The following is a 21,423-nucleotide window of genomic DNA, read 5'->3' on the forward strand; positions in this document are numbered from 1 at the left end:
AGTCACTTAACCTTTCCATTAATTCTAGAATATTTTAGCTGCTTTTTCCTTCATAATCTATCTTAACTATAGTCACATCCATGCCAAATAAATGTAAAATTTGGGGCAGCATTCCTTTCAAGAAGATTTCTGACTGTTCCTTTATAATCTGCAGGATTGAGAAAGATGCCTTCTTCACTTGTGCATTGGAAGAAATGAGTTGATGGAACACCTCAGATAAATCTATGAGACTATAATTTATAGGACAATTGCTGCTATGTTTTGGTAGAGGGCATTTCCTCATTTGGGAGCTCCCTATGCCAATAAAATCATAGGTCCAAACCCTCTCTTCTTCCTCCACCAAAAATAAATTACAATTGTAATTCGGAAAAGGAGTTATTGCTCATTTTATGTGTTGCTATCTCTGTTAGTTGTCTACCATAAATCTATCCCGCTTCTTTGCTTTTATACATCCAGGAACATTTCATAGTTTGAGGTTTTGAATACTCATTCAGTTTGAATTCATTTGAATACTCATCCAATCCAATCTGAAAAGCCAATGCCTAGAGTAGCCAATGTTTCAAGTCACACAGTTCAAAGATATTAGACTGGCTAGTTTGCTTCCTGTATTTTGCCCATTAATTGATAACTTGTCATATCTCATGCAAATGACATCATATTTGGTTTCTATAAAATCTTGGTTTATTGTGTCTCAGCCACGAGTACATGAACCAATGCTCATCATATTGACCTGTTAGTGGCTGTAACAGTACAAGTCTATTAAACAGTAACCTTTCAATCAGCATTAAAATTTGACCATGAGGACCCAAAACATGACCTTCCTTTCTCAAGAAAAGAAACGATACAACTTTCCAGAACTACTAAGCCTTGGTTTGGAACGTACTCCTTTCTCACCTTTACCTCTTAAAATCCCTTCTGCTATTCAAAACTCAGTTCAAACGCCACCTCCAATAAGAGACTTTTTTTTTTCATCTCCTAGAAGCTAGTGCCTCCCTTAGAAAAATACTTTACATTTATTTTGTATTTATAAGTATGTGTGCAAATTGTCTCTTCCAATAGAATACCAGCTACCTGGGGACATGGAATCTTTCATTTTTGTCTTTGATCTTCTAAAATCTAGTTCATAGTAGGTACTTAATAAACATTTGATGATCAATTGATAGAGAAGAAGGGATACAGATCAGAACATGATGTCAAAGTCAATATATCTTAGTGGTGCCCTCAGGCTTAGATATGTTTCGCTTTGTTTTATTTCTACTTCAATTCCCAGGTCATCAGTGGTAGCCTTTCCGCCGTAGGTCTCCTTCTCTTAGGCCTAGAAATTCCATGTAACTTGCTAAAGGGGATATGGGATATAGTTCTTGCCACCTCATTTCAAGGGGTTTCTGCCAAAGAAACCATTCAGATCTCTATGGGTCTGACAATGTAAGATTTTAAAGGATTATGCCTGCCCTATAAATGAGTCTGATCAAAAATGAAAGTTCAGATCACAGAAAAAGATCATAGACTTCTTACTACCAAATCTCATACTTATCTTTTTAATGTTATATTGTAGGCTGTGACCATTTCAGGTTCTGAACCTCTCAATATTATCACTATTGGCAGGGGTTCTGACTCTACACTGGCTAGCTTTAAATTGATCTACCTAACTGTGGGAAAAATTGGCCATAGTTGGTCCTAAGCAACTGCCTGAAAAGCCTACGCAATGGTTCCCCATTCCCCATCCATTAGCATAAGCTTGTTAGCGTGGCTTTCTTGTAGCCAGCTATTCGGCATGTAGTAGAAGGGAGGTCCTTTACTTCTGAGGTCAGTGAGGATCCATGTCTAGATGTGCCTCTGATAACAACCCCTTCCATTACTGCATGCGTCTTCAATCTTTGGAGGCATCTATTCCTACTCTGTTTTGCTAGAGTTCTTTATAAGCTCCTCTTTGAAATTTTTCAGTCAAAGCTGTGTAACAGGCCTAATATTTACATCTCTAAATCATCCTTTCCATAGCAACCATGATAATCTTCCTAAGGCACAGGTCTGGCCATTACAGTCCCTTGCTTTAAAACAAACAAACAAAAAACTTTCAGTTGTTCCCTATTGCCTCTAAGATAAAACATAAAGTCATCAGCCTGACAAATAATATTTTCCACGATCTAGCTCCAACTCAATTTTCTAACCTTTTTTCATGCTGCTCCCCTTCTTGTACTCTCCATTCTTGTCCGAGTAAATTATTATTAGTTGTTCCCCAAACATGATCCTTTGTTTTCTTCTACATTCATTCAAAGGCCTAGAATGTTTTTTCTCCTGAACTCTACCTCTTAGAATCCTTATCTTCAACTTTCAGTTCAGTTCTCACCTCCTCTAAGAAACTTTCCCAGATGCCCACATTTTCAAGTTACCTCTCACACCTCAATTTATCTTATACCCTACTTATTCATGTCTACTGTATCTGTTGTATCTCATCCTACAGGCCCCCCTCCCTCCACCTAGAATGTAAGCTCCATGAGGGCAAGGGCTGATTCATATTTATCTTTGTAACCTGGCACAGAACAGAGACTTGATACTTTTTGGTTAAATTGAATATTTATTTGTGTCTTATTTCGTTAGGTGAATATGGACACCAATATTCTCCTATGTTTTTCCTGAAGTCTTCATTTTGGAAACCTTACCCCAGGGTTGGTCATCAGATGCTGGAGAATGAGACTAACTCTACATCTTGCTCTGACTCTTTTGAACCAGTGCCTCCAGAATTTCATGGGAAAGAAGCTATTAGGTAATTAATTATCTTAGTGTACAAAAAGAAAAGTGACAAGGCTAATTTGGATGGTCAAGTGTGCAAAGTAGGCAAAGCTTATAAGACTATGAGTCTTTCCTTTTTTAATGACAACTCTTGGACCTCACCCTCAATTTCTCCCAAATACACACACACACACATGCACACACACACACACACATGCACACACACACACACACATGCACACACACACACACACACACACACACACACCTATTTTAAATGAACACTTCCATTAAAAAATTTCACGTATAGGAAGATTTTCAGTATTTACATTTACTTGAGGTATGTGGTCAATCTTCAAGCATGACTGTCCTCATGCTTTTGTTCTGCCTCTTTGCTTCCTTTTATTTTTAAAAACCCTACCTTATAGTCTTCTCTTCCCTCTTTATCTTCTTCCATTTTTCTCTTCTGAGATGGAGGGAACACAGTAATAAGAAAGAGAAAAAGAGAAATAAGGGAAATGTAGCAAGGTTCACTGTGCCTTGGATATTTGGATCTTTATCCTGTATTTCTCTGAATCAGGTTTTGCAATATGCTTCATTCATTTGTGATTTAAGAGGGTGGGTATACCTCCTCTTCAGGAGAAAGGACTAACTTGATCCTTCATAGCCCAAGTCATTCTGCTAAGAATTTGCTTGCTGTCCTATACTTAGTACTAAAATCAAACAGCCACTTATTAAGCAATAGTGGTGAGGGCAGAGTCAAAATGGCAGAATAGAGACTGAAACCTACCAAACTTTCAGCATTCCCCTCCAAACAACTTTAAAGTAATGTGTTAAATCAAATTCAGGAATAGCACAGGAAACAAAGTTGAAGTGAGACATTTTTTTCCAGCCCAAGAGAATTTAGAGGATTGGCAAAAGAGGTCTGTGATACTGGGGTGAGGGCCAGCCTGGAATGCACCTGGTGGCAACAACACCAAGAGACCTTGGAGGACAGGACAGTGTTAGCAGCAGCTTCAGGAACTCTCAGCCCAGAGATGCTCCAGGACAGAAAAGAATATTTGTGCTTGCAGCTGAGGGGGAGCAGGGAACTTCGTGGGTAAAGATCAGAGCATGGACCAGAAAAGCAATAACCACACTCCTCCCAGGATATCACCACCTTGGAAATGCCAAAAATTTGCAGATCCCCAGAACTAGCTCTGAAAACGGCAGTGAGAAAAAGTCTGAAATTTGAAATAGTTTCTCCCCAGCCCAGGTGGGCAGTACACAACTTTAACATAAAGTTCAAAAACAAGAAATAGCCTGGAAAAGTGAGCAAACAATGAAAAAGGAAGTGCCTATAAAAAGATACTGTGGTGACACTAATGATCAAGACACAAACTCAGAGAATGCAACAATAAGAAAACATCTATAAGCAAAGCCTCAGGAAAAAAATGCCAATTGGACACAATTACAATAAGAATACCAGGGCAAGCTAAAGAAAGCAATAAGAATGAAAAATAGAGGATAGAGAAACTAGAAAGAGGAAAATTTTGGACAAGAAATGAGAGTGATGCAAGAATATTGTTTTTAAAAAATAGCTTAGTTAAAAAAGGCACAAAAATACTGAAGAAAACAACACCTTGAAAAACAGAATGGGTCAAATGGTAAAAGAGGCACAACAATTCATTGAAGAAAATAATTCCTTAATAAGCAAAATGGGCCAAATGGAAGAAAAAAGGTAAAAAAAGTTACTGAAGAAAATAATTCCATAAAATTAGAATTGGGCAAGTAGAAACTAATGATTCCATGAGACATCAATAAACAATAAAACAAAGTCAAAAGAATTAACTACAAAGGACATATGAAAGAAGACTCTATCTGCATCCAGAGAAGTAACTGATAAATAGAAGTATGTATAGAATGATTTTATGCATATATACATATTTGTGTCTAATGATAGCCATCTCTAGGGTTGGTGGGGGGAAGGAAGAAAAAAAGGGAAAAGAGAAATTTACATTTATATGATAACTTTATTATATATTTTAAAAGAATAGAGAGTTGTACATAATAGACTTGCAATTTCATGTGCAATCATCTTTTTTTTAATTCTACTATGTTATGGAAATGCTTTCAGAAAAACCTGGAAAGACATAAATTGATGCAAAGTGAAATAAGCAGAAACAGGAGATCATTATACTCGGTAACAGCAACATTGTGATGGTGATCAGTTGTGAAAGACTTAGCTACTCTGATCAATACAGTGGTCCAAGACAATTCCAAAAGACTCATGATGAAAAATGTTATCCAAGTCCAGAGAGAAAACTGGTGGAGTCTGAGTGTAGAATGAAGCATAAGCTCTTCACTTTTTTTTTTTTGCTTTATTTTTTTTTCAACATGGCTAGTACAGAAATATTTTTCATGATTTTACATGCAGAATTGATATTATGTTGTGAAGAAGGTGCCTGGAGAGAGTGAGAGAATTTGGAACTCAAAATATTTTTAAAAGAATGTTAAAAGTAAATAAATAATAAATTGAGAAAATTTTAAAACATAAAAGCAATTGTGAAGAAAGACTAAAAGCCATGGCCCATAGGGATCCCAGTAGGTATTCAATTTGTGTTTTTATTTCTTTTTTGAAAGTACTTTTGTCCATTGCAATAAGAAGTTCTTCCATAGTAATTATACCCCACTTCTCTATTTTGCCAGACTGATTTGGGGAAATGAGAAAATGTGGAATAGATTGGTGTGGTGACAAAGGGAAAGATAGAAGAGAATCTATACCAATTCCCCCTATTCACAGCCTAAATATTCTTTGAAAACAACCTTATCATGAAAGTTCGTTTTTCTCCACTCAATAGTATTTTATTTTTCCAACTGCATGTAAAGATAGTTTTCAACATTCACTTTCATAAAGTTTTGAGTTCCAAATTTTTTGTCCCTCCCTCCTTTCCCTCCACATTCCCCAAGACGGCAAGCAGTCTGTTAGAGAATATCCATGTACAATCATATTAAACATATATTAAGATTCATTGTGAATGAGGCCTTTGGGATTATTCTTGCTTTCATTGATCCCTCTTTTCCCTGATTTCTCATGATATTTACATACAAACACTACTAAATACTTAAAAACTCAAGACCAAAACAGTCTGTTGGATGTCTCTCTTATGTTGTTAGTATTATAATCCTTCTAAGGTGTAAGTGTCCTGTGGGCAGGGTTCATATATTATGCTTCTCTTGTATCCCCTACAAAATTTAGAAGGGGCCTAAACACCTAGCAACTTCTCAGTATGTGATCAATGGATAGTGAACTGAGTGCTATGACTTGCTCAGCTACTAATTACTAAGTAACCTTGGAAAGTCACTTCACCTTTCTAGGCCTCAGTCCCTTTGTTCATAAAGTGAGGGATTTGGAATAAATGGTCTCTAAGGTAATTTATAAATTCTAATATTCTACATTTCTATGAACATATAAGAACAAAGGACAAGGATAAAAATGGGCATGTCTTTGGATGAAGAATAAATATCCCCCAAACTTTGGTGGCCCCAATGGTGGCATATCTGATTTAATATTTTTAAAAGTATTCTAGGATAGGTATTACTGGGGAAAATTTTCAAGATGCCATTAAATTCTCATGGGTAGTGATATGTGAAGCAGACCAGTACAGATTGCAAGATCTTAAGGAGTTATATGAGTAACAGATAAGCAATAGTATTTAATTTAGAGAGTAAATAATAAAACTAAATTTATAAGATCAATCAACTACAATCTCAAAAGAGTTATCTAGGTATCTTTGTTGACACATACCTAAAGATATTGTTCTGAAGTCAGAAGGCTCTGGGAAACAAAAGAGAAAGCATTAGCTGATCTGTTACAGTTATACCTTGTTTTGAGGGAGTGAGGGGTAGGTGGAAATAAATGAAAATTAGTATTTAGGAAAATGTAAAAATATGAGAGACGGTGTGATACGGCAGATCTGTATCTCAGAGAAACCTAAGTTCAAGTCTCACCTCTGACACCTACTCACTTTGTGACCAGGTCAAATTACTTCTTAGTACTCTGAGTCACTCTCTAAGACTATAAGTTACAAATGAGTCACCAATGTGCATTAATATATAGCATTTACATATCAGAAATTACCTAGGCCAAAATGGCAAATTTAAAACCCACCTGCCCCAACTCTCAGAAAAAAAGTTTAGTGTAATTTTTCAGTTCAAATCTCAAGTACATCCCTTCTTTGCATCACCTATAAGATCTCTGCCTAGAGTCACTCCCAAACTATACTGTTCATACTTCTGAGTAGGCAGTTTACATTCATTAAATGACTCGGAAAGGTTATCATCTCAAGATTGTTTAATCTCCTTTCAGAATCAGAAATCTAACAAAGGAATATAAAGGGAATCCTGAAAAAGTGGAAGCTTTGAAAGGTAAGAGGAAAAAATGAATTGTTGTAGTAACTTTTAAAATCTGTTATTTGTAATGACTTGATAGTGATCTCTGGCAGAACTGACTATAAATGCGAAGGACTATGCCCTCCAGGATAGAACTTGCCCTTGGAGTGTAAGCATAATTACTTTCTCCCAACTTTTCTCTTGGCTGGTCCTAGAGGAGTGTACTACTTACCATTTGTCATTGTTTCCATTCTATCCTTCACCAGGAACAGACCAGCTTCTTGGAAAATAGAGGAGGAGGCAGTGAATTTGTCTGAGATGCCTGCTTCTTACTAATCAAGCATCCTTATACCACTTAAATTTGCTTATTCACAACTCCTCCACAGACTAGAATAATGATCCTAAGTCACTCAAATTAACCTTCTGTATTTTTGAGGATAAGTTTTTAATAAAATTAAAATGTACATGAACTTTTTAAATATAGCTCAAGCCTCTTTAATGTAGATCATCCCATGGGGGATGTGGGGAGAAGCCTCTCTACCCTCCACCCTTTACTGCTCTGACAATCCAGGCAGAACACATTTTCTCTGCCTTTTCCTTCGTATACTAGCACCAACACCAAGATTAGCACCAACACTAATTCTCCCTCACATAGCCCCTGTGCTCAATTAAGAGCATACACAAATCAAAAGCAGTAAGAGCAGGTCAGATCTATAGTTTTTAAGGAACTACATGAGATCAGGAATTTTGAAGATCTTAAAGAACAAAAAATCTTGGAGTGTTTTTCACAATTGGTTCTTAAGCTGTAGTAATATTCCATTATATTCATGTACTGAAGTTTATTTAGCCTTCACCAATGTATGGGTAGGGCAGCTAGGTGGCACAGTGGATAGAGCACTGGGCCTGGAGTCAGGACCACCTGAGTTCAAATCCAGCTTCAGACACCCGGTACTTACTAACCATCATCACACAACGTGGCTGTTACTGTGCACAATGTTCTCCTGGTTCTGCTCATTTCACTCAGCATCAGTTCATATAAGTCTTTCCAGGTTTTTCTGAAGTCTACCTTCTCATCATTTCTTATAGCACAACAGTATTCCATTACATTCATATGCCACAACTTGTTCAGCTATTCCCCAATTGACGGACATCCCCTCAATTTCCAATTCTTTGTCACCACAAAAAGTGCTATTGTAAATATTTTTGTACATATGGGTTCTTTTCCCATTTGTATGATCTCTTTGTGATACAGACCTAGAAGTGGTATTGCTGGGTCAAAGGGTATGCACATTTTTATAGACCTTTGAGCATAGTACTAAATCGCTCTCCAGAATGGTTGAATCAGTTCACAACTCCACCAACAATGCATTAGTGTTCTAATTTTCCCACATCTTTTCCAACATTTATAATTTTCCTGTTTTGTCATGTTAGTCATGATAGATGTGGTGTAGTACCTCAGAGTTGTTTTAATTTACATTTCTCTAATCAATGGGCAAGTCACTTCTTAACACTCTAAGCAACTCTCTTAGATTTTAAGATACAGATGAGCTGCTGATGTGCATCAGTGGACAATGATTATATACCAGAAATTGCTTTGGAGTAATTTGGAGTACCAAATGGAGTTACAAATTCACAGTCCAGCATTAGTATTTTAGTCCATTTCAAAATTGCTTTTTAAAGTAATTGGACCAATTTCCAATTCTTCCATATGTTAAAATTATATCTTTTTCTGGTCCCCTTGACCCCATCCCCACCCCTCTCTAGGTCAGTATGGTAAATTTATAAGTAACCAGTACAAAGTGGCAATAGCAGAAAGTAAGATTGTAAAAGGGAACCTTGAAGTTGCATGCAAACTATCCCAAGTATCAAAGGAGCATAATTTACAAATGATGTCATATATTAAACAAAAATCACATCCTGGTAATATGCACAGAATCAGGGGAAGCCATCTAGACTCTGCTGTCAGGGATATTTGGTCCTATTAGGGAAATCTTAGATAAGTTCCAGAAGACCAGCAGTACGTCAAATGATGCTGATAATTTTGAGACAATGTGGACATGTTAACTTTAAAGTTTTACCAACAACTTTAAGAAGATTTGCATATGTTAATGGATCCCAAGGTGGCACAAAAAGTTAGTCTATTCCTCCAAATAAAAAATCCTATAAAAATGAGACCTCAAATCTCTAACACCTACTCTCCCATCTCCTAAAGATCCATGCTGTTTGAGTGCTCCCAACTCTAATCCATGGGCAATAGACTGTGCCTCTTCCCCTCCCCATCTTCCATATCACTGTCTGCCTGTCTTCACCACCCAATCTCCTGTCCCCACATCATCTGCTTCTGTTCTCCTTTTTGCCACTTGTCTCTATATTGTATGTGGCTGTTCATCCCTACACTTTCTGTACACTCTCTCTTTTTTAATAAAAGTATAATTGAAATCTCACTCCCTGATGCCATGGTGGTCTTTCCCAGCAAGTACTTAAATGGGGCATGCCTACTTCATTTCATAATTTCATAAATTGCCTCCAGGAGTATGTTAATGTGCCTGTCTTTCTTCAGTCTCGCCAATCCTTTTGCTATGTTTTTTCATCTCCCATTTTCTGGATATGAGGAGAAACCTCAGTTATTTTGATTTGTATTTCTTTTTTTATTAGTCATCTGAAACAATTTTTCACGTGGTGGTTAATAGGGCTGAGGAATGGTCAACATGGTGTTTGATGCCTGACAACTCTAACAGAAATGCCAGGAGCAGAACAGAGGTCTGTACATAATATTCATCAATCTAACCAAGGCCTTTGATACTGTCAATAGTGAGGGCTTGTGGAAGATCATGGTTGGTTGCCCGGAGAAGTTCATCAGTATTGTACGCCAGTTTCATGATGGTATCCTCGCATGGTTTTTGGATAATGCACAATGCTCTTGTATTTTCCTGGTCATCAATGAAGTGAAGCAGGGGTGTGCGCTTGCTCCCATGCTTTTTAGCATGATGTTTTCAATGATGTGGTCATATGCCTTCAATAGGGATAAACACAACATCAAGGTCAACTACTGCATTGATGGTAAATTATTTAACTTGAAAGGTCTACAAGCAAAGAATAAATAGGATGGAGAGTTGGTGCATGACTTTTTGTTCACAGATGATTATTCATTCAATGCAGTCTCTGAGGCTGAGATGCAGAGTATGGATCAATTCTCTGCCCCTTATGCTAATTTTGTCCTAACAATTAACAGGAAGAAAACAGAGGTTCTCCACCAGCTAGCACCACATCATCTATACATGGAACCATTGGTTATAGCAAATGGAGAAATTTTAAATGCTGTGGATAAGTTCACTTAGCTGGGCAGTATGCTTTCCAGGGATGTACACATAGATGATGAGGTTGACACATGCATTACCAGAGCTAGCTCAACATTTGGGAGTCTCTGAAAGAAAGTGTGGGAAAGAAGAGGTATTAGGCTGCCTAGCAAACTGAAGATCTACAGAGCCAGTGTGCTGACCTCATTGTTGTATGCCTGTGAAACCTGGACAATCTACCAGTGCCATGCCAGAAAGTGGACCTGCTTCCACTTGAATTGTCTTAGGAAGATTATGAAGATCACCTGGCAAAATAAAGGTACCAGACATTGAGGTCCTTTCTCAAGCTGAACTGTCAAGCATTCAAACTCTACTGTGGAGACTGCAACTCTTGGTCTGGTTATGATGTTCAAATTCCAAATGTATATTTGCCTAAAAGGCAATTTTTTTATGGAGAACTCACACAAGGCAGGTGCTCATATGATTTTAAGAAGAAGCTATACAAGGGCAATATTAAGGTCTCTCTGAAGAACTTTGGAAATGATTGTGAAATACGGGAGAAACTGTCACAGGACCACGCACCATGTTTGCCCACATCAAAGAAGGTGCTGTATGTACTCTATGAGAAAAGCAGAATTGCAATAGCTCAAAAGAAATGTGAGATGCACAAATTTAGACAAATCTCCTTTCCAAATATTCATATGAACTATTTGTACCTGACGTGTGGTAGAGACTTCCAAGCTCATATAGGTCTGATCAACCATAACTAGAAATATGTACCTTGACCTCAACATAATGATGTCATTTTGGTCCTCCTTGAGAACAAGGACAGATAGCAAGTTTGCTATTCATTTTTGTCCACTGTTTGTTCATTTCACATTGTCCTCTCCTTTTTACATATTGCTCTGCTTCACTCTCAGAAATATAAATTCATGAAGGAAGAAATATCAGCTGGAAGAATCGTTCTTTGACTGTAGTCACTGTGTTGCAAGCAAGGAGGCAAGTCTGACCCTTGTTCTTACCATGATCAGTCTCCATTCCTTTTGTTTCTCTTTTTATTATATATATATTTTTAAATTACAAGCATTTATTTTTCTCTCCCTTCTCCCCCACCCTCTGTGGTGGCAAGAAACACTCATAATAAATATGAATAATAAAGCAAAAAACAAATTCCCACATTAGTCCTGTCCAAATATCAATGTCTCATCATGCATATTTGGTCCATAACCTTTCCATCAGGAGGTGATTAGCATTCTTCATCACCAGTCCCTTGGAATCGTGTTTGGTTACTGCACTGATCAGAATTCTCTAGTCTAATTTCTTCCAGACTGCTCTCACTTTTTACCAACAGGTTTTCCCTCAAATAATCCAATAGCTAGGATTTTTGGATTTATCAAAGACTTGGTTACTTTGTTTTCCTCTGTATGTTGCATACCTAATCCTTTCTGCTGATTGACCTCTATTTTTTAACCGGTACCAAATCATTTTGGTGAATACTGCTTTGTAATACTTTTTTAGATCTGGTACTGGTACATTCCCCCCACACACACACTTCTCCATTCTCCTGTTTTTTTATCATTTCTTTTGAGATTCTTGACATTTTGCACCTCCAGATGAATTTCATTTTTTTTTCTAGCTTTATAAAGTAATCCTTTGGTAGCTTGATTGGTATAGCGCTGAATAAGTAAATTAATTTAGCATTCTTATTTTATTATACCGACTCATCTTACAAATGAGCAATTTGTATTTCTCCAATTATTTAGGTCTGTCTTTATATAAAAATGTTGTATTGTTGTATTCATATAGTTCCTGTATGTGTCTTTGTAGTTATAATCCCAAGTATTTTGTAAATTCCATACTTTATTTTTAAAATTAATTTTTAATTCAATTTTTAAAAAAATTGAATTCCAAACTCTCTCCTTCCCTCAAACCCCTCCCCTATCCATTGAGAAGGAAAGTAATACTATGTCAAGTATACATGTAAAATAATGCAAAACATATTTCTGTATTAGCAATGTTACAAAAAAGCAAGAAAAATAGCATTATTTAGAGCATCTTTTTATGTGACTATTGATAGCTTTGATTTCTTCTTCTGAAAACTGCCTTTTCATATCTTTTGACCATTTATCAATTGGTCCATGGTACTTTAAATGTAATTTCTCTATCTCTTCTTGATGGTTTTGTTACTAAGATGAAGAAATGATAAGTTATGTAGCTTATTTTACATCCTACCACTTTACTGACATTATTTTAATTAATTTTTAGTTGATGTATGATGATTCTCTAAGTAAATCATCATATATAAATTTACCTGTAAGTAATTTATAAAAAGTAATAGTTTTATTTCTTCTTCACCTGTGCTTATTCTGTCAATTTCTTTTTCTTATCTTATTACTATATGTAGCATTGCTAGAACCATATTAAATAAGAGCTTTGATAATGGATGGACAACTTGGATTAACCCTTAATCTTAGTGTAAAATCTTCATTTTTCTCTATTATATGTAATCCTGGCCCTATGTTTTCTTGTGTGTGTGTGTGTATGTGTGTGTGTGTGTGTGTGTATGTGTGTGTGTGGAGGGTGTTATATCTGGTCAAAAGCCTTTTCTGCATCTATTGACATCATCATTGGGTTTTTTTGTTATCCTTATTATTAATATAGTCTATTATGTTTTTTGATTGAGCTTGTTCCTCTGGAAAGCCTGTGATCTTTAAGTTATCTTTGTATCTTCTGTCTTGGAGGCCAATCAATTTGATCTATATTAGACCTATAAAAGAGCATTCATGTACCCTTTTCAGGTTATTTTTCTTGCTACTTCTTGCTACTTTTCTTGCCAAATTTTCTTCTACTTCTGTATATTTGAGTTCCAAATCTATTATTCTCTCTTTCAGAGACTCTTCCTTTTGTGCAGACATTCTCCATCATGCATCCTAATTTTTATAATCTAGTGTTTGTATCCTTTTATTCTTCATTGAAAGCTCTGATTTCTGACCTAAGTAAAAATTACTGGTGCATTAAATTTATAAAATGATTTGGGAATATTTATATTTTTATGATCATCTTTAGATCTAATATTGTACAGTGACTATCTCTCCCATTAGTAAAACTCTTTTAATTGTTTTGAGAATATCTTTAAGTTGTTCTGTAAGTGTTTTTGATAGGTTAATATGCACAGAAATGATATTTTTAGTCATGATTGCAGATGATATTTCTTGTTTTATCAACTTTTTTCTGGGTTTCATTTGGAGTTTTTTTGTTTTTCTTTGTCAAGTATTTTTTTTTATCTTATCACTTACTTTAAAAAAACTTTTTCATTTAACAAAAAGTACTTTACTGTAACTTTTAAACTTTATACTCTTTTACTTTGCTGTATTACAAATTAAAGTAATTGATAATGCCAATTTTTTTACTTTGCTTTATTAAAAATGTAAGTAATTGACTACTTCAATTTTTTTGTTTTAGTCCTCTTGAATATTTCAGACTTCATCTAATCTGGAAATACAGATATTTTTGCCTTTTATGATACTAATTTCTTTTCTAAGTTGTATACCCATATCTACTATTTCTAAAACTGTGTTAAGCAGAAGTGGTAGAAATGGGTAACTCTCTTCAACCAATAACTTCTCATTATCATGTCAAATATAAAATATTTGTACTACATTCCTTTGAAATACATGAAAAGAAAATTAGATTGAAATTAATGTATGTTTAGTTTTCAACATTCACTTCCATAAGCTCTTGAGTTTTAAATTTTCTCCCCCTCACTCTCCTCCTCCCTCCCCAAGACAGCATGCAATTTGATATATGCTCTACATATACATTCCTATTAAATGTATTTTCACATTAGTCATGTTGTAAAGAAGACTTAGAACCAATAGGAGGAACCACAAGAAAGAAGAAACAAAACAAAACAAAAGAAAAAACAGAGCAAATAGTATGCTTCCATCTGCATTCAGACTCCATAGTTCTTTCTCTGGATATGGATAACATTTTCCATCATGAGACTTTTGGAGATGTCTTAGATCCTTGCATTCCTGAGAAGAGCTAAGTCTATCAAAGTTAGTCATTGCACAATGTGGCTGTTCTGTGTATAACGTTCTCTTGGTTCTGCTCACTTCACTCAGCATCAGTTCATTCAGGTCTTTCCAGGTTTTTCTTCACCTGAAAACTGCCCATTCATATCCCTTGACCATTTATCAATTGGGGGAATGACTTGTATTCTTATAAATTTGACTTAACTCTCTCTATATTTTAGAAATGAAGCCCTTATCATAAACACTGGTTGTAAAAATTCTTTCCAGTTTTCTGCTTTCCTTCTACTCTTAGTTGCATCTTCCCTCCTAATCTTGGTTGCATGATTTTTTTTATATATGCTTTTTGTTATGTTTCTAGAACTATAAAAATATCATTGAATCATGCACTATTAGATCTGAACACCAAATCATTTGGAATCATCTCATTCCAAATTTTTTCAACCACCTTACTCTATATGATATAATGCTAATGTCAACATTTTGGTCTACCAGCTTGTGGTGCAATGGGATAAAATGCTTGACTTAGAGTCAAGAAGATCTGAGTTCAAATTCAATTGCAGAATTCACTAACTGTGTGGCTCTGGGCTAGTCACTTAATCGCTGTTTATCTCAGTTTCCTTATCTGGAAAAAGATGGGCATAATAATAACACCTACCTCCCAAGGTTGCCTTGAGGATTAAATATGAAAATAAATATTAAGTGTCAGTACCTGGCATATAATAAACACTATGTACATGTTAGCTATTAAAACAAAATAATTTTTATTTCAATCTTAGGTTTGCAATTGGACATCTATGAAGGTCAGATCACGGCAATACTTGGTCACAGTGGAGCTGGGAAATCAACACTAATAAATATTCTTAGTGGATTATCTGCCCCAACAGAAGGTGAGTGATAAGTTGCTCAACCACAAACTGATTGATAAATAGATCAAGAGATATGGAAAAATTATTAATTTCCAATATGTAAAGAGGCAGTGTGGTTGAGTAGAAAGAGCATTTGGCTGAGAGTCAAAGCATCAAAATTCTCATGCCATCTCTGGCATTAACTAGCTATGTTGCCCAAGACACTGAATCTATCTGAGGCTCAGTTTCCAGATCTGGAAAATGAGAACATTAGGCCAAATGATCACCAAGAATTCACATTGAATGCTAAGGTGTTGTAGAGACTGAATCAGGGAGTATTCCTAGCCTACTTAATTCACAGTGGTTAGCAGAGGTCTGGCTGAGCATAGAGCAGCAGTGACTTGGTGCAAAGTGTAGTTGGGACAGTTTATAAGATTAAAGAATGAGAGCTAGAAGGAAACTTTTATTTCTGAAAACTGACTATTAGAAGTGACTTCACATTGAAAGTGGAACTGAATCATTTAAGAAGCAGGGATGAGTGCTTTCCAGATATGAGGGATCACCTGTGCAAAGGTATGGAGATGGGAATTGGAAAGATTAATTCAAAGAATAAATAGGCAAGTTTGGCTGGAACTTCTTGTGTGGGCAAAGGGGCACAATATGAAATTAGTCAGGAAGAGAAAATTATGGAGGGCTTTAATTCCAGGGTGAAAAATTTGAGTTTTATTATAAAGGAAATAAGTAGATATTTAGCAGGGACTGACATAGTCAAACATGGTTTAGGAAGACTATTTTGGTCCCTCTGTTAAAGATGGCTTAGGGAGGGTAGAGACTACCAGGAAGGACAGCAAACAGGGGAATAACAGGCAATAGTCTAAGTGAGAGGTGAGGAAGACCTTCAGCTAGGGTGCTTGCAGCACAAATGGAGAGAAGGCAACAATTGTTAGAGATGTAGGGGTTGGGAACTTGATTTGCTATGGGGTGCAAGGAAGGGAGAACAGTGAAAGAAAACTGGTTTTGAACTTGGGTGACCAAAAGGATGGTAGTTATCTTGACAGAAATAAGGAAATTTGAAGGAGGTAAGGGTTTTGGGAGAAAGATGTTGATGTATTGGTTCTGATATGACAATGGGACATCTAGGTGGAGATGTGCAGTAGGAAGTTGGCAGGACAAAGGTGGATATGTAGGCATCTACCTAGACATGATTTTGAACTGATGGAAGAAGATCATAGCACCAAGAGAACATTGAACAGAAAATGAAAGTCTTCTAAATTTGGGGGCGACCTAGACATATTTTTAAAGAACAGAGAAGGATATTAATAGAGATTGAACAAGAGAGGGGGGTAGAGAAAGGAGAGAGAGAGAAAGAGAAACAGAGAGAGGGGAGAGGGAGGGACAGAGAGACAGAGACAGAGGAGAAGGAGAAATGGAGAAGGAGAGGGAGAGATGGAAAGACAGACGGACAGACACAGACACAAACAGAGAATGATTGAAAGGGGAGGTTACCTTAAGCAAGTTACTTAACCTTTCAGGGAGACTTCATCTTTTAAATAAAGCAGTTGAACTAGAATCAGGGGTGGGGAACCTGTAGCCTTGAGGCCACATGTGGTCCTCTTGGTCCTCAAGTGTGGCCCTTTGACTGAATCCAAACTTCACAGAACAAATCCCCTTAATAAAAGGATTTGTTCTGTAAAATTTGGATACAATCAAAAAGTTGTACCCAAAGATCTAGAAGGCCACATGTGGCCTCAAAGCAACAGGTTCCCCACCCCCGATGATATCTAAGGTAAGGCCTCTTCTAGTTCTGACATTTTGTGATTATGTTAAGAATATTGTGGCTCTCTCAACTGACAAGTTTTGCAATCCATTATCTATAAAATAATGCATGTTATGTCTGTTACGTGTTTGTATATACAGTGAAGTTTTTTCCTAACTGAACAAAACCTGGAATTTAGCATAATACCCAAATATTTAAATTGTTTAAATATCTTTGTAGGATCTGCTAGCATCTATAGTAACAACCTCTCTGAAGTGATGGAATTAGAAGAAATCAGGAGGATCACTGGTGTTTGCCCACAATTTAATGTGCATATTGATTTCCTTACTGTGAGAGAAAACCTCAGGCTATATGCTAAAATCAAAGGGGTTCCACCAAAGATGGTGGAACAAGAGGTAGGTAAACATTTTAGGACAGATTTGTGGTGAAGACTGAAATTATTCGTCCTTGGAAATCTGACTATTTCTGCTCAATTATCTATATAGAAGTCAACTGATAAACTTTAAGCAGGGAGAACCTGGAATAAATTTATCTTCGTTTAAAGAACAGTGAGAAAAAAGAGCTTCATTGAAAGCATTTTCAGTTTTTTGAATTTGCTCTGCTCTTTTGATTAGGTGCAAAGAGTTTGTCTGGAATTGGAAATGAAAAGTATTCAAGACACCTTTGCTGCAAACCTAAGTGGTGGACAGAAAAGGAAGCTGACCTTTGGTATTGCCATTTTAGGTGATCCTCAGGTATGTCAGATGGAATTGTAAGGTTTCAGACTGAAGAAAATGAAAAATATAGGAAGGAGGCTACTAGGAAATACAATGCAATCTTTTTGGATTTTTTCCCCAAACATTGTATACACACACACACACACACACTCACACTCACACACACACACTTTAAGATTTTTATGTTGCTTTCCAAAGGAGCCTCACTTTAAATCCAAAGGTCTCTTTATTTGCTTTCATCCTCTGTAGGTTTTGTTGTTGGATGAACCAACTGCTGGATTGGATCCTTTTTCAAGGAACCAAGTATGGCACCTCTTAAAGGAACGCAAGGAAAACCATGTGATCCTCTTTAGTACCCAATTCATGGACGAGGCTGATCTTCTTGCTGGTGACACTCAGTTTCTTTTCCTTTCTATCACCAAGAATCTGGGGAATCAGGGAAGCATGGATCTTATCTAGGGCCATGTCTGCATTGAGAAACACAGTGATAGAAGATATGTTTCCATATATCAAATGTCTGCAGTATGGTAGCACTTTTATTTCCAAAGGTATACTGGTGACTGCATCAGTGAATTGAATCTGAAAGCCATTTCATTTACTGTAAATTTGCTTGGCAAGCAACATTAGAAAAAACAAAGATTTGTATTTTGTTTTCTTTTTATCAGAGCAGTCAATTTGAAAACTCTAGGTCATAGTATCTGGTTTGATACCTTGCCCTCTCCCCTCAAAAGAATGGATCCCCAAAAAAGATCTGGATAATACAAACATAACCTAGAAGTCATGACTAGCTTTAGAATACATCAGAATTATTGGGCTTCAGATTAAATCCTGCATTTTAACTGTAAATGGTATATTCAATACAGTGAGACCAACTTGTCCTTCACCTCTCCCCACACTTCACACATAACATTTCTAAGTGAAGAAACAACTTCCTAACCTACTTTATCCTTCCTTTCTTTTTGCTCAGATTGGAAAGTCTTTATATCCAGTGGGAGACTGAAGTGTGCAGGCTCTTCTTGGTTTCTAAAGAAAAAATGGGGGATTGGATATCACTTAAGGTACTACAACTTGAGGAAGTTTAAGGATTGGTTGTATCAATACTTCTAGGTATTTAAAGAATTTGACTAACATAAAGAATACTCCTTGAAGTTTGAAGCATATAATTTTAAGAAAAAAAAAACATTTACTATTCTACACAGCAGAAACCACATATATGGAACTCATTACTGATAAACAAATCTAAAGAAAGTCTGAATTAGCCCTGAGGGGCCACAGGTTCTGTATTCAACTCAAATAACCATTCTTAAATTACAATAGTAAGAATTACAGCTTTACTAAAGTGATCAAAAGAGATGAAGATATTAGAAAGTAAGGATGCCTGATGAGAAGCCAAATTTAATAGCAGTCATAGCCAAATGTGGGGTTAGCAAACATGGCTCCCCATGTGTCTCTTTATCCCTGATGAATACTTGTCCTAAATCCCAATAGCAGCAGCCCATGAGAACAGTAAAGTGCTTGCCAGGTCAAAAGAGCAAAAAAATTTTCCCTCAGAATTTCTCCTATCTCTCTCACCCAATAGAAAATAACATCACTCTGTGGGGAACTGGATCAATTGTCAATACAATTTGTATTTTTTTCATAAAAAAGGAGACTTTCTATGAGAATATACAATTTTTTGACTGGAGGCTTTATGTCTCTTTTCTATATGGGCTGCAGCTATGGAGGTATTTCCTCATTCTGATTTATGTAAACAAGAGGGACACTAAATGAGATTGCTATAGGATCTGACCAAAGCCTACTACAAGGTACAGGAAAGCTTTAGATGGAGTCTTAAAGCATGTATCCATAATAAGCAAAGAGTAGCTGGCATTACCAACCTTTTGAGGTCTGCATTATGAGGAGACTCTGGTCCATGCAAAACATTTCTCGCCAAAACTGTTAGGGAGAGAATATTAAAAAATAAAATTAAAATTAAATTAAAAATAAAAAATATAGGTAATTGGCCTGACTCATGGTAATGTCTTTTATAACCTTGTATTCTCATAAAAATTCTTATTTTTTTGTTTGTTTGTTTTTTTTGTTGAAAAAAATGAAAATAGTTCTGGTTTGAGCATTTTTGTTGAATCAACAATTCCTTTATTATAGGGTCTAACATACTTCTGCATCTATACCTTGGGCAGCTAAGTGGCACGATTGATAGAGTGCTGCTCCTGGGGTCAGGAAGACTCTTTTTCATGAGTTCAAATGCAACCTCAGACTATCTGTGTGTCCCTAAGCAAGTCATTTACTGTGTTTGCCTCAGTTCCTCATCTGTAAAATGAACTGGACAAGGAAATGGCAAAGCACTCCAGTATTTTTGCCAAGAAAACTCCAAATGAGGTCATGAAGATTCTGATATGACTGAAAGATGACTGAACAGCAAAGAAAATGCCAATATCTGTTCAATATCATCTGTTTGAGAACATGGTCAAATTCTGAATATGGAAACTTAGACAAACTCTTCACCTCTGCAATTATAACCCTTTAAAACAACTTCATCACCCATACTTAATAGTATAAGACAGATTTTTGCATTTTAGAATGTCCCTTTCTGATGTCACACCCTAAAATGTGTTCTCCAAGTTCACTTATCCCATGGACCCCGTTTATTTCTAGGTTCCCAAGTTCTGCAGAGGTTTCTTGGACCATAGTTGCTAAAAGTGAGATGAAATCTCAAGCTGTGATATTTAGTATATTTAGTATGGCTTTGCAAAATAATACAGCAATAATTTATTAGGGTTATACAGCTATCACAGTCATCATTTCCAGGACATGCAGAACAATAATTTCTATTTATTTTCTTGCTGCAAGAACACTGTTATTTCACAACCTCCACCTTCCCATTCATTATACTTCTTGGAACCAACCCCCAGCTGCTAATGAAATAGTCACTTACGGTTTAATCTAAAGTTGCATAGCAGAAATATAGTCTCTATTTTCTACAAAAATCTCTGTTCAATATTTGTATTCCATGCTGTTTGTGTCATGATTTCTCTCCTGTTTTCTTCATAAATTTATATAGGATACTTTGCTGATATCAACTAGTCAAGTTAACAATGAATAAAGAGCAGGGATCACCCTTGCTTTCAGGATATCCCTCCTACTACACACTACATGCCAACATAGGATCATAGATTAGAACTGGAAGAGAATTCTGAGGTTATCTAGTCTACCTCTTTCTTATACAGATGAGGAAACTGAAGCCCAGAGAGATTACGTAAATTTTTTTTGCCCAAAGTCATACAGTTAACAAATGGCAAAGCCAGGATTTGAACCCAGGTGTTGTAACTCCGAGTCCGGCAATCTTTCTGCCATATCACATTGCCTCTTTAACATATCCATTGGGAATCATCAATAAGTATTTATTAAGTTCCATTATTTATGAAGCCATTACATTTTGGAGTGACCATTCTCAGTGAAGAGTGAATCTACTAGAAGAGATTCAAGAGAGAGACATTTATGGTGTTGTTCAGTCATTGACTCATGTCCAGCTCTTTGTGATTCCATGAACCATAGTATGCCAGGCCCTTCTATCCTCCACTATCTCTCAAAGTCTGTCCAAGTTTATGTTCACTTTTCTTTTGCTTATCTTTCCCAACAACAAGGTCTTTTCCA

The 21,423-nt window shown here is 36.2% G+C and overlaps 1 protein-coding gene across 3 annotated transcripts in view; it reads left to right on the forward strand.

Moving 5' to 3' along the window:
- The window catches only part of LOC114050932 (ATP-binding cassette sub-family A member 10-like), a 117,437-nt gene that overhangs the window by 32,737 nt on the left and 63,277 nt on the right, over nucleotides 1-21,423 (forward strand). For all 3 annotated transcript variants that reach the window (XM_027872978.1, XM_027872980.1, XM_027872979.1), the window contains exons 10-16: nucleotides 2,599-2,764; nucleotides 7,079-7,137; nucleotides 15,208-15,318; nucleotides 17,273-17,448; nucleotides 17,668-17,787; nucleotides 18,019-18,157; nucleotides 18,737-18,827. In XM_027872978.1, the coding sequence (XP_027728779.1) occupies nucleotides 2,599-2,764; nucleotides 7,079-7,137; nucleotides 15,208-15,318; nucleotides 17,273-17,448; nucleotides 17,668-17,787; nucleotides 18,019-18,157; nucleotides 18,737-18,827 (862 nt within the window). The remainder of the gene's footprint in view (nucleotides 1-2,598; nucleotides 2,765-7,078; nucleotides 7,138-15,207; nucleotides 15,319-17,272; nucleotides 17,449-17,667; nucleotides 17,788-18,018; nucleotides 18,158-18,736; nucleotides 18,828-21,423) is intronic.

This window comes from Vombatus ursinus, unplaced genomic scaffold, assembly GCF_900497805.2.
Source record: "Vombatus ursinus unplaced genomic scaffold, bare-nosed wombat genome assembly UNPS02014801.1, whole genome shotgun sequence".
Taxonomy (NCBI): Eukaryota; Metazoa; Chordata; class Mammalia; order Diprotodontia; family Vombatidae; genus Vombatus; species Vombatus ursinus.